This window comes from Scylla paramamosain, chromosome 33 (assembly GCF_035594125.1).
Source record: "Scylla paramamosain isolate STU-SP2022 chromosome 33, ASM3559412v1, whole genome shotgun sequence".
NCBI lineage: Eukaryota > Metazoa > Arthropoda > Malacostraca > Decapoda > Portunidae > Scylla > Scylla paramamosain.
The window spans coordinates 8,867,368-8,880,229 of NC_087183.1; the positions used below are offsets into that span (position 1 = coordinate 8,867,368).

Genomic DNA, 12,862 nt, shown 5'->3' on the forward strand with positions numbered 1-12,862 from the left:
CTTCTTCCTGCATCCCATCCTCCCCATCCCCCTCCCCTTCCTCTTCTTCACCCTGGAGCTTCACCCCCCCGTCTCCCTTTTTCCTGGAAGCACCTCTCTGCCTTTCACCGAGCTTGGAAATTCCCTCAACCCTCTCCTTCCTCTTCGCTGTGTCACTTTTTTCACCTGCCGTTGCCCCTCTCACCTGTACCTCCGCTTGACACAGCCCCTAGTTTACTGTCTTACCTGGGTGCTCCTGTGTCTCTTGAGCATCGGAATATTAGAGCAGGATGATTGACCACGTGACCACATACACACACACACACACACATATATTCACACACTTACTATGTAGAATGTCAAATCCGCATCATAACTCATTTGGTGTTCCAGACGAGGCATTCTTATTGCATCACTGTGTTACATAACATCACGCCACATGCACGCCAACACCCACTCATACAGAACCACATCAAAGCAGGATTACGTCTCCACTTCTTGGGCGCTGTAGACACCACATACCTGCTTCACACCACAGTGCATCATAGCATCGTTACACCATACAAAACATTCACTTTTCGCCACACCGCACACCACTACTCAGTTCAGTTCAGTTATTTTTATTTGTTTATCATTTATTGCTTTTTTTATTACGGGAATGAAGGAATTAATAACATATATTGGTTTAAATGATTATGGTCTTACACACACACACACACACACACACACACACACACACACACACACACACACACACACACACACACACACACACACACACACACACACACACACACACACACACACACCTCACCCTTAGCACTCTGAACCCTCAAAACTCTGCTGTGGTTACGACTTACGACCTCTTTCTTCCGACTTCTTCTTCTTCTTCTTCTTCTTCTTCTTCTTCTTCTTCTTCTTCTTCTTCTTCTTCTTCTTCTTCTTCTTCTTCTTCTTCTTCTTCTTCTTCTTCTTCTTCTTCTTCTTCTTCTTCTTCTTCTTCTTCTTCTTCTTCTTCTTCTTCTTTTTTAGTCCTATCAGTCAGGTCGTCACGTATTCTACTTGCGGAAGGGGTCGGGGGGGATGGAGGGGTAACGGAACTGATAATGTAGTAGTTGTTAGTCACGTCTTTCTCTTCCGTTCAGCCCCGTCACACCACACCCAGCCCCATCTCGCCCCGCCCCGCCCCGCCCCGTCCCGTCCCGTCACCGCCACCGTCACCGTCACAACCCCTCCCACTGCATCCCGTCCCGTACCAGCGCGCGTTCATTACTATAAGTGTGGTAAAGGCGACGAAAGAGAGCTATTTAAATGACGCTTTTCAAAATTACGCCATGTTAAAGAGAGAGAGAGAGAGAGAGAGAGAGAGAGAGAGAGAGAGAGAGAGAGAGAGAGAGAGAGAGAGAGAGATTGTAGACGAAATACACGACAAAATACACAATACCGGAAATTTCTGAGCTTTTCTTGTTTGCCTTTTTGCGCTTTGCATTATTCTTTTCTTTACTTGTGCTCGCATTGCTGTAAGTCTTAAGGTAGAAATCCCAAGCATGGTTAAAGAATGAAGGGAAATGCTAATTGTGATGATGCAGAGAATGTAACAAGCCAGGTAATGGTGATAGTTGCTCCAAAGGAAGTCATATTATGTGTTGTCTTATTACTGATGTCAACGAAGAGCAGGAAGCGCTGGCACAACTCTGACGTCGTACATAATGAGATAAATACCGTACATGAGTACCCACCCATCTACACACACACACACACACACACACACACACACACACACACACACACACACACACACACACACACACACACACAATCAGTTCCAAGGAAGTTATTGTGGTTTTACTCTGTCGATGAAATACTGGGTAATGATTACGTTAAAAAAAGAATGATTTTGAAGCGTGACTGTTAAAAGAATGAGAATTATTTCCTGAACAAATGCAGCGCTTCGTAAAATAAAGAATATTGTACTTGTGTCTGATGAGGATAAATAAGATATGTATTTGAATTACTCGTTCAGTGAAGAAATTATTTGAGAGAGAGAGAGAGAGAGAGAGAGAGAGAGAGAGAGAGAGAGAGAGAGAGAGAGAGAGAGAGAGAGAGAGAGAGAGAGAGAGAGATTATAAGCGATACCTGGCTGTCTGGAGTTTACTCACTTGATAAGAAATTAACATTCTTTTCCTAGAGAGAGAGAGAGAGAGAGAGAGAGAGAGAGAGAGAGAGAGAGAGAGAGAGAGAGAGAGAGAGAGCTGGAGGGTTCGTGCAGTATGTGTTGTCTTTCCAAGGTGACCTTCCTCGCACGTGACTCGGTGGTAACTGTACCGCCCTCGTGTTTGCTCAGACCTCCCCCCTCCTCCTCCTCCTCCTAACGAAAAGCGCCACATCTTGGTAATGAAGGGGGAAGCACATGATGGTATGGCGGTGTTTATTGTCCTGCAGGAGGCACAGCTGATGATGACTACAGCTGTGCGTCTCTGGTGCCTTTGTCCTCTCTATCTCTACCCTGCTCGTCTTGAATTCTGTAGCCTAAGTCCTAAGGTACCCCATGTCTCCTCGTCCTTCATGCACGAACCTTTTGCTTTATTTCGATCCTGTAATATCTCTAATTTACGTTCATTTTCATAATAATTTTGTTATTCATCAGTTTTTATTATTTTTCGTTGAACATCTCTAATTTTCACTCATGTCTTTCATTATTTTGTTAACCTGTTTTCCATTGTTCTTGTCTTTTTTGCTTTATCTTTATTATTTTTAATCGACGTGAGTATATTTTCTTTAATTTATACTTTTTTTCTGTTTTAATCTTGTTTAACATATTTTATCTTGTGTTCTTCGTGTTCATTATCTTTTCCGTCAATCCTGAAGTCTTAAGTTCTCCCAGTCGTCTTGTTCTCTCCAGTTCTGCAGTCTCCCTCCATCCCTCATCTTGTCGCATGACTCACAGCTTAGTTCCTGCTGTTGCTGGCACCGACGGATGGCAGCTCTCTCTCTCTCTCTCTCTCTCTCTCTCTCTCTCTCTCTCTCTCTCTCTCTCCTTGGCTGGTAATCCTCCCTCACACAAGTTTCCGCGTGCATCAAGGCCTGTCTGTTTTCTGACTGCATTGCCACAAAGGATGAAAGAACGAATTGGACTTCACTACATATTTTGTGTGTTCGTATTCGTATATTAATTCATAACGTAAGTTGGTCATTTCTTGTTGAATACGTTAATGTTCAGTAACCTCGTGCGTCTTCGCTAAGGAAATCCATGTGAAGTTATAAAAGTAAAAAAATAGCGAGTAAAATAATGAAGTACTGGTAGTAAGCGAGGGGTAACCGTACAAACTGAGCATCATCGTACATCCTGTTTACCTCCACACACACACACACACACACACACACACACACACACACACACACACACACACAGAGAGAGAGAGAGAGAGAGAGAGAGAGAGAGAGAGAGAGAGAGAGAGAGAGAGAGAGAGAGAGAGAGAATATATATGGCGTTCCCAAGACTTCTTTGTTTCACTCAACACCAGAATGCGAGTTACTGCGTCTGTAATATTTTGCCATCCCAAAATCACTCTCTGGCAAACATTAGAAACTTAACTTACCTAACTCTTCCGATATTCAAGGCTGCAAACGTTTTTATTAATCAGGGGACTGCAGTTTTTATTTATTTTTTATTTTTCAATTTTATTTATTTATTCATTTTTTTTATTTTTTTTTTTTTTATTTATTTATTTATTTATTTTTTAGTGTGGAGAGTTGTTAGGGCGAGGAAGGTTGGAACTTGGTAGTACAGAAGCGCTTGAGTTGGCAACACTACATCCGTCTTGGCGCCTAACCGTAACGTCTCCTGTGTTTCAAGTACAACGTTTTGTTTATGCCGTAACAGTACTCATGATATTTAGAACTCTCACCTGCCCATGCCTTTTGCAGCGAAGGCGATGGACTTTCGACGGTGAATCAAACAAAGATCGAAAGGTTTTTAAGCACACACACACACACACACACACACACACACACACACACACACACACACACACACACACACACACACACACACACACACACACACACACACGTTTGCGACACTACACTTCGGACCTTGAAGTAAGTTTTCATGGATTGCAGTGGTGAAGTCATCGTCACGAGGGAAATAAGACGTAGTATAAACTGTTCATCCTTGATGGGAATAGAATCGGGGATCCACTTTTTTTTTCATCACTGGAAAAAAAAAAGTACTTTAATGAAGTCTGGTACAAAAACATTGAACAGTTAACACATTATATTTAAAACTGGCTTCAACGTTTTAAGGCATTATATTTCAAGGGTTAATTTCAAGTTAGTAAAAATGGTTTGATTAACGTAATAAAACATTAAAACAAAACGAGACAACATTTCCTTCCAAACTCTCCTGGATATTTTAAAACTCACTAGATATTCATAATCTGATTCCACGCTAATACAGTGCTTCGGTTCGTCGCTTCATATAATCCAGGCGGGGGTTGAGCGTAGTGTGAGTGTTGTGGGGAAGCGAACAACGGTGTGTAATGGTAGAAGCAGTGATGGCAGTGGTGGTGAGCGCGGGAGACAGAGTGCGTCGCCCGCTGGCCCCACCCCACTCCCTCCCAAACCAAGGATTGATGTATGTAGTGGTTGGGTGACTTGGGTCTTTGATTATACTTTGGAGAGATGGTCTTACTGAGCGTGTGTCTGTCGCGTCAGCCGGCGGGCGTGTCGCAGAGAGAGAGAGAGAGAGAGAGAGAGAGAGAGAGAGAGAGAGAGAGAGAGAGAGAGACTGGTTGACTAATTGGTTGAAGAATTGGATGTACTTTGGGTGAGTGCAGTTGACTTGACATTGAATGAACGTACGTGTGTGTGTGTGTGTGTGTGTGTGTGTGTGTGTGTGTGTGTGTGTGTGTGTGTGTGTGTGTGTGTGTGTGTGTGTGTGTGCCAATATTTTCCAATAAGGTCAAGTCAAGCTTCTAATATCCCGTTTTCACTGCTAAATAATCGTAACCCCCTTTCATCCCCTCGAATTTATGTATAGTGTGTGTGTGTGTGTGTGTGTGTGTGTGTGTGTGTGTGTGTGTGTGTGTGTAAAAGGAAGTGAGTGGCGGTAACAGTTGAGGGAGGCTTGGGGTGTGTCATTATAGTGGTAGCAGTGCGGTCCTTTGTCTCAGGGGGCGGCATGACTTGCTGGCTGACTTGGTGGGGACGCTCGGATGATTGGCGTCCGCTGAGGCCACAACCAGGAAACTTTAAGAGGGTACCGACCGCCAACACAAGGAGGGAGAGCCAATGCTTATTTTGCTTTTTATTTATTTATTTTTTTCAATAGCTTCTCTCATAATAACTAGAAATTTGGCGGGTTATATAAGCAGTAAAAAGATTATTAGTAAAGTTTCTACATGATAGCTTGTGTTTGACCGAAATTTACTGTATTGGACTCTCTCTCTCTCTCTCTCTCTCTCTCTCTCTCTCTCTCTCTCTCTCTCTCTCTCTCTCTCTCTCTCTCTCTCTCTCATAAGATACTTGGGAAAAATGCGACGTTATGTGCGGTGAAGAGAGAGAGAGAGAGAGAGAGAGAGAGAGAGAGAGAGAGAGAGAGAGAGAGAGAGTGTAAGGGAATCGCTGTACTAGGGTGGGAATCTAAACTTGTCCCCCATCCCCTCACTTCTCCGTCTCCTCGTCCCACCACCCACCCTTCTGTTCCCTTTCCTCCCTTTTTCTCCCTCTCCAACCAACCATTTCTCCCCTTCCATTCTTCCTTGTCCTCGCCTCTTCCTCGTACTCTTCCCCTTTATAAGTAAGCCCAACGCCCGTTCTGTTCGCTTCGTTCCTCTCTCTCTCTCTCTCTCTCTCTCTCTCTCTCTCTCTCTCTCTCTCTCTCTCTCTCTCTCTCTCTCTCTCTCTCTCTCTCTCTCTCTCTCTCTCTCCAGTAATAACCCAGTAACCCCACCATCCCACCAGTCGTTGTTTTGCCTCACACCAGCAGAAGCTCTCTCCAGCACTCCACGCCAGCTGGTTTCCATGGGAGCAGGCAACCCTTTCGCCCAAGCTGACCTCTCGCAGGCCACGTTCACTCTATAATTGATTTTCTGCCGTAGTGATTTTTGTTCACGCAACTCGACACAAATATCTCCGCGTCCAGACATGTGTGGTCACGTGTACGAGTATTGGAGTTTGGTTTTATTCGTATGTATGTACGGGTGGATGGATTGATGTACTAGATGTATGTGTGGAAGTGGTGACCGTTTTGCGTGTTAGATAAACAAGCGGATGCAGACGTCACCTCCCTTAATTAACGTCATAGCGTCAGAAAGAAAGTTACGTGTTAATTATTGAATGTTCCTCCCTTTACCTGTGAGTATAGTTAATATTATGGAAATTGATGATGAAATATTCCCTACACTCGCGTGTCCAGTACAAATTTTTCGCAATCATACATTTTTCACGTCCTTTCTTCCAGCGTGCCGATAAAACCTCTGCTTGAAGTGTCATGTATACAGGTGACCTTTACTCTGACGCGTCACCCGTCGCTAGATCATAAATGTCATGCTGCCTGACGACGCCCGTGTGCGAGGCAGAGGCGCCAGGCACACCACTTCTTTTGTTTGCTGTCTGGGTCTTCTGATCAGAGAGAGTTAGTAGTGGATGTTAGTCGTTAAGCAACTTGGAATACCATTATAGTTGTGAATTCTGTTTTGTTGATTCACCAAATTCAAGCAATATGAAATATCCATTGTTGCTGCGATTTTTTGTTAGTTGGAGGGGAATGTTAGTAGCACTAGACAAGAGCAAATAGATGAAGTTTTAACCCCCTTAACTAACTAGATGAGCTCTTTTCTGCACATGAAAAGTACATTGTGTTATTCATGTGTGGTTTATGTGATCTTGCACAGGGAACTATTGATTGTTAAAGAGGATAATGTCAAGAGATTGGTTGGCTGGTGAAAAAGTACAGTGAAGTGGACGTGCACATGTACGAGAGAACCTAACTGTGTGGTGTTGAGAGGCAGACTTGGAATTGAGTGCCTATGTGAGGTTGTGGGGACTGATAACAGACAAGATGCATGTGACTCTGCAGCTCATTTACCTGTTAGATGATTTACTTATATGTGTCGGGTTTTAAAAGGATGATGAAAATTAAAGGCGGGTTTTTAGAGGGCAGTGAGAAGTAACCTCCTATCTGTACTCATACACCAAGGTGAAATCATCCTCATGGCAGCTGAAACAAGATGACTCACCTGTTTCATTATAAGAATAATCTTACTTTGCAAATGTTGTAAATACATGTTATTTATTTACATGATTGTCTAGAATCCAAAACCCAAACTCATTTATCCAGATACATGAACTTAACATTTCTCAGGATGTCAAAAACTGCAGTAGTACAGCGATTAAAGTCTCTCTCTCTCTCTCTCTCTCTCTCTCTCTCTCTCTCTCGTCCTCTCTCTCTCTCTCTCTCTCTCTCTCTCTCTCTCTCTCTCTCTCTCTCTCTCTCTCTCTCCTCTCTCTCTCTCTCTCTCTCTCTCTCTCTCTCTCTCTCTCTCACATATAAGTTTAAGTGAGCAGCTTATTCAAACTGTGGTATGAATGTTTGTCTTGTAATCATGCACTCACCTAAGTGTAATTGAGTGGTACTCCTTAACTATGGTGAATAAACAGATAAAGGGGATAAAACACTCATTGGTATCTTAACATCATCCTTTGCCTTGCCCAAGTATGTTTGGCTTTGGCTCGAGAGAGAGAGAGAGAGAGAGAGAGAGAGAGAGAGAGAGAGAGAGAGAGAGAGAGAGAGAGAGAGAGAGAGAGAGAGAGAGAGAGAGAGAGACTATAAATACAGTACTTGAATCACTTGTGTGTGGGAGGAGAGATGACCTTACAAATTAAAACAGAAGGGAGTGATACAGGCCACACTAATGGGTGTGTAATGCTTGGGGATGTGTTTTGCTGTCATTGAAGGTGAGGGAGTGCATACATGATGAAACATCAAGTTAACCTTCATCATATCATCTGTGTGGAAGGTGACTCAAAGATTGATTGTACCATGAGCTGAAAGGTTTACCATGCCTTATGGGAGTGCTGTAAAGTAGACTGTGTGTGGAAAGATCATGTATTTATTGTTATTTTTTAAAGTTATATATGCTTCTGTTTGGCAAAGTGGAAGGGCTTATGTATTTCAGTGCATACCTCTTATTTGACACAATACTGCATGTACAGAGTAGCTGTATGTACTGTATGTATGTTTATGTATGTATGTATGGACGGATGGATGGATGGTTTGCTTGTTGTGAAATGAAGATATTATGATATAAAATTAATTTCATGTACTATGATGCAGTGTTCAGTTTACATGACAGATAATGTATGTATGTTTATTCTGTAAGAGTTTAATACATTTTAAGTGACATGACTAGCAAATTGTTCCTCCTGAGGCTAATGGTTGTGTTTTCTGTTGACAGGTTGTCGGAGGAGCACAGTGGGTATGACCGTTCTAGTCACTTTTATGAAGGCAGGAGAGACGAAGGCCTCGGGTACAATGGCCCAGGAGTTGGCCCTCCTGTGATGCGCCGCACATACCCCAATGACCGGGACCAAGATTTCCCCTCCAGGGGACGGTTGCGAGCGTATAGCCGGGGCCCCTATGGTGGAGGGAGGCCTGACCAGGGAGACTATCAGTGGGGGAATAGCCAGTACCGCTATCTCCACCAGGACCCTTATGTTGAGGAAAAAGTGGTGGTGCGCAGAGGGACGGTGCCCCCTACGTCAGCCTCCCCTCCTCCGCTCCCCCGGCCCTCGGTGCCCCGGCCCTCCAGAAACCACACAGGGAGCAGCAGCATGAGCAAGAGGCGACCACCCAGCAGATCTGGCTCAGAGTCACGATCAACGAGCAGAAGCAGCAGCAGTAGCAGCAGCAGCAGCAGTAGTAGTAGATCAACCTCAAGCAGTTCAAGGTCATCCTCTCCAAGAAGGATGAGCATCTCTGGCCTGCCTAGTGGAGGACTCGTCAACTCTGGGGGCATTGGCCTGAGCTTGCCCCAGGACGAGAAGAGACCTCTGGCTATCTGTGTGAGGAATCTTCCACCCTGGTCCACAGGTAAGACATCTGATGTGCTGCAGGAGTTGGATGTGGTCACTAACTTCTATCACATACATTATGTAAGGAATCTCCACTTAATTCTCTACACAGTTAATTGGTGCCTTGAAAAGTTTTTGGTCATCGTATTCACTAGTGCCCATACTCACTGTTTAGTCTAGTAACTTTTGTCATTTAAATTATTATCTCAATACACTCAACCGTTTTTTATTCTTCCCTCAGAAAAGAATCAGTAAGAGATATTCAGGTACCACAAAAAGTGTATAAGCAATATCTAAGACTATCTCGGAAAGGGAAATAACTAATCAGAGAAAAGCTTGGTGAAAATCACAAAAATATTACAGAAATGTTGGTAGAAAAGGGAGAAATCTTGTTTGAGATAGTAAGAAATGTGATAAGGAATTGGCTGTACAAAGTTGAGATGGTTCAATTGTAGAGTTATGCAGATTTTCTGTATATTCAGTTTGGGATTTCTTATTACACAAAAGATACAAGATTAATAGAAGTTGTGATAATTGTCATAGGTTTATATTTTCTTCTAGGTTTCACAAAAAAATGCGAGCTTAAATTTATTAAAGTTTTGCCCCTTATGAATCAGTGTTGCTACAATAATTATGAGTAATACACTCACATGGTAGTTCATCCACTGGTGATCCTTCTGGAAGACGTCTGGCTCTGGTATACAGATCCAAGATGGATTAGCACTGGCATTCATTGATTGGAATAAACAAACAGCTTTAATGAATTTAAAAAGTGCATATTATATTCAATTATTTCCTTTACTAACAAATTAATATAGAATGCATGTTATATTGTATCATTTGATTTTCTAGAGCAGATGCATAAAGACAGTATCCCCTTTTTATTTCAGAAACATCATTGCGAGAAGGGCTGTTCCATGACTACAAGAAGCATGGGAAGGTAATGGCTGTGCGTTTACAGGGTTCTGGCAATGACCGCTTTGCTGTTGTCTGCTTTAAGAAGCCAGAAGATGCAGAGAAAGCTCTTGATGCCTCACGAGAGAAGCTTTTTTTTGGTGTCAAGATCCAGGTGAGTGCTGCTGCATTTCCATCCCCTCCCTGGACTACCTCCTGGCATTGTGTGCGGCCATCGTCAGTGGGTGGGCTTTGTGCTCCCTTGGGGAGTCTTAAATTAACTGATTGATAAGCACATGGATTGACTTTCTTGTTACTCCTCACACCATGCTAGTTGAGTCTCTGGGATGAGTGAGGATTTTGTGGCAAAGATCCATCCATCTAAATCATTACCATAGCCATCACCATCTCCATCTCCATTATTTTGACTTAGTAAAAATGTTATTGCAAAAACTTTTATTATTATTATTATTATTATTATTATTATTATTATTATTATTATTATTGTTATTGTTATTATTATTATTATTTTATTATTATTATTATTATTATTATTATTTATTATTATTATTATCATCATCATCATCATCATCATCATCACAGAGACTAGTTAAGATAGGTTTTCAGGCAGTAGATATTGGCATTGAAGGGCATACAGTATAATGTTTTTGCTGTTTTATTTTATTATAGGTTTTCAAGCAGTAATTACTGGTATCTGAGGGCACACAGTATAATGCTTTGTTATTTTATTTTGAGTTAATGTTGAGTGATGCTTGTGTGTAGTATTTTCATTGCTGTCAGAGAACTTGGGCCTAGAATCAGTTCATACAGTATTGTCAGGAGCAGCCCATAATTTTCAAGTAATGTATCTTAATTTTTCTTATTTGTATTTGTAATAACATGATTTGACAGTTAGAGAAGGTTCTGATTTCATTCAGTCATATGATAATATTAACCACAGGCATATACAAATGTTGTCCACTTACTTGGCTTTCATCTTGCATTCATTAATTCTGAAGCTGAACACAATGTACAGTTTTAAAGTAACTGTTCCCATTGACAGTCAGCCTTATTGTGATATAGAACTCATACTGTAGAAATAATGTGTGCTGGTCATTGTAGCAGAAGACAACTTATTTGGGATGTATGAATAATAATAGCATTTAATTAATAGTGGCAGATAAATAACCCAATTACTCCATCACTAAGTATTGCATAACTGTTATATCATCTCCATTTTCCAGCTTCAGTGATTTTCTCACCTCCTCTACAAGTTGTAGGTGCTTACAGCTTACTCATGTCTCTGTGTGTTGCATTGATTTGGACTGTGGACTTCACTTCACAAACATTTTTGTGCATGAAAAATTTTTTTTTTTCTTTTTTCCCTTTTTTTTTTTTGTAGAAATGAAGCTACATTTCCAAATTATTTAAGTGCCAGTATGGTAAATGCAGCAGGAAACAAAATCCTTTCGTCAAGTACAAGTATGTATTGTTGATATACATATTACTTTTGTTATGTTTTGTTGTCATTACCTCAGCATATATACAGTATCATGTACTTCAACAATTTTTGCTTCTGTGATTACTGTGCTTCAGCAAGCTGTTGCCTCAGTGGCTAAGTTTGAATGCGTGCACCTGTCCACATTTCTGGGAATACACCATACAAACTCATTTATGAACTTATTTGTCTTGTCATTACTACAGCTGCCTTAGTTTATTTACTCTCTTTACTTAAAGTTTGAAAATTTCTTAATTTTTAGTCTCAGTATTTTGTTTAATATAAGCCTACCATTACTCATGAGAAATATGATATAGGCCTGCTGTAGTAGAAGATTGAAATACTGGTTATATTTCTAAACATCATTATAAATGCTTCAATGACTCACACTAGAGTCCAGGAAAAACAAAGAGTGAAATAAGACTATTACATGAAGGATGTAAAATGTCAGCTGTCAAGCCCAGAGCTCAGTAAAGCCAGACAAGCATGTGTAGCTGTGTGACTTGTTTATTATTGTAATCTGTTCTGATTCTCTCTCTCTCTCTCTCTCTCTCTCTCTCTCTCTCTCTCTCTCTCTCTCTCTCTCTCTCTCTCTCTCTCTCTCTCTCTCTCTCTCTCTCTCTCTCTCTCTCTCTCTCTCTCTCTCTCTCTCTCTCTCTCTCTCTCTCTCTCTCTCTCTCTCACACACACACACACACACACACACACACACACACACACACACACACACACACACACACACACACACACACACACACACACACACACACACACACACACACACACACACACACCTTGTGTTCATTGTGAAAAAAAAATTATTAGGTGTGGTTTTGCTCTTGGAAGAAAAGGAGAGGTAGATAATATTGATTGTGGGAGTAATGGTAGAACATGGGGCTGACCACAGAGCTCACAAGATACATCTGCTTTAACTCCTCTAAAGCACCTAGTGAATAATTATGTTCCTTACACACTGAATATGTTGGATGAAATGTTACAGTACTTGGTGAATGATTATGTTCTGGAACTTACATATTTTTCCCTTTGGATTGGGTTGTCAGGTAGATTAAGCTGAGATAAACATTGTTGATAGGTAGAGTTTTGCAGCTTATAGTCATGAGTGGTAAGAATCAATTTCTGTTGCTTCAGGTTGCCCCACATGAAGGAGTGGAACTGGATGAGAGTGAATGTCGAGCTTATGATGTAGAGGTGGACGAGTACCATCCCAAGGCCACCCGTACTCTCTTCATTGGCAACTTGGAGAAGGACGTCACAATAGAAGACCTAAAAAAGCATTTCGAACAGTTTGGGGAAATTATTGTGAGTGGTATTGTTTTTGCTGGAGGAATAATTCAATTTTATTTGTAGATTAGTGTCTGTTTCCTTTACTCAATTTTCTGACTCCTCATCATCCCT

General features: G+C 41.6%; 1 protein-coding gene across 4 annotated transcripts in view; it reads left to right on the forward strand.

Moving 5' to 3' along the window:
* The window catches only part of LOC135089627 (protein split ends-like), a 45,690-nt gene that overhangs the window by 9,973 nt on the left and 22,855 nt on the right, over positions 1–12,862 (forward strand). For 3 of the 4 annotated variants that reach the window (XM_063985458.1, XM_063985460.1, XM_063985457.1), the window contains exons 2-4: positions 8,439–9,073; positions 9,945–10,123; positions 12,596–12,766. In XM_063985458.1, coding sequence (XP_063841528.1) covers positions 8,542–9,073; positions 9,945–10,123; positions 12,596–12,766 — 882 coding nt within the window. In that variant the 5' untranslated portion in view covers positions 8,439–8,541. The remainder of the gene's footprint in view (positions 1–8,438; positions 9,074–9,944; positions 10,124–12,595; positions 12,767–12,862) is intronic. The other variant, XM_063985459.1, reaches the window with a different exon arrangement.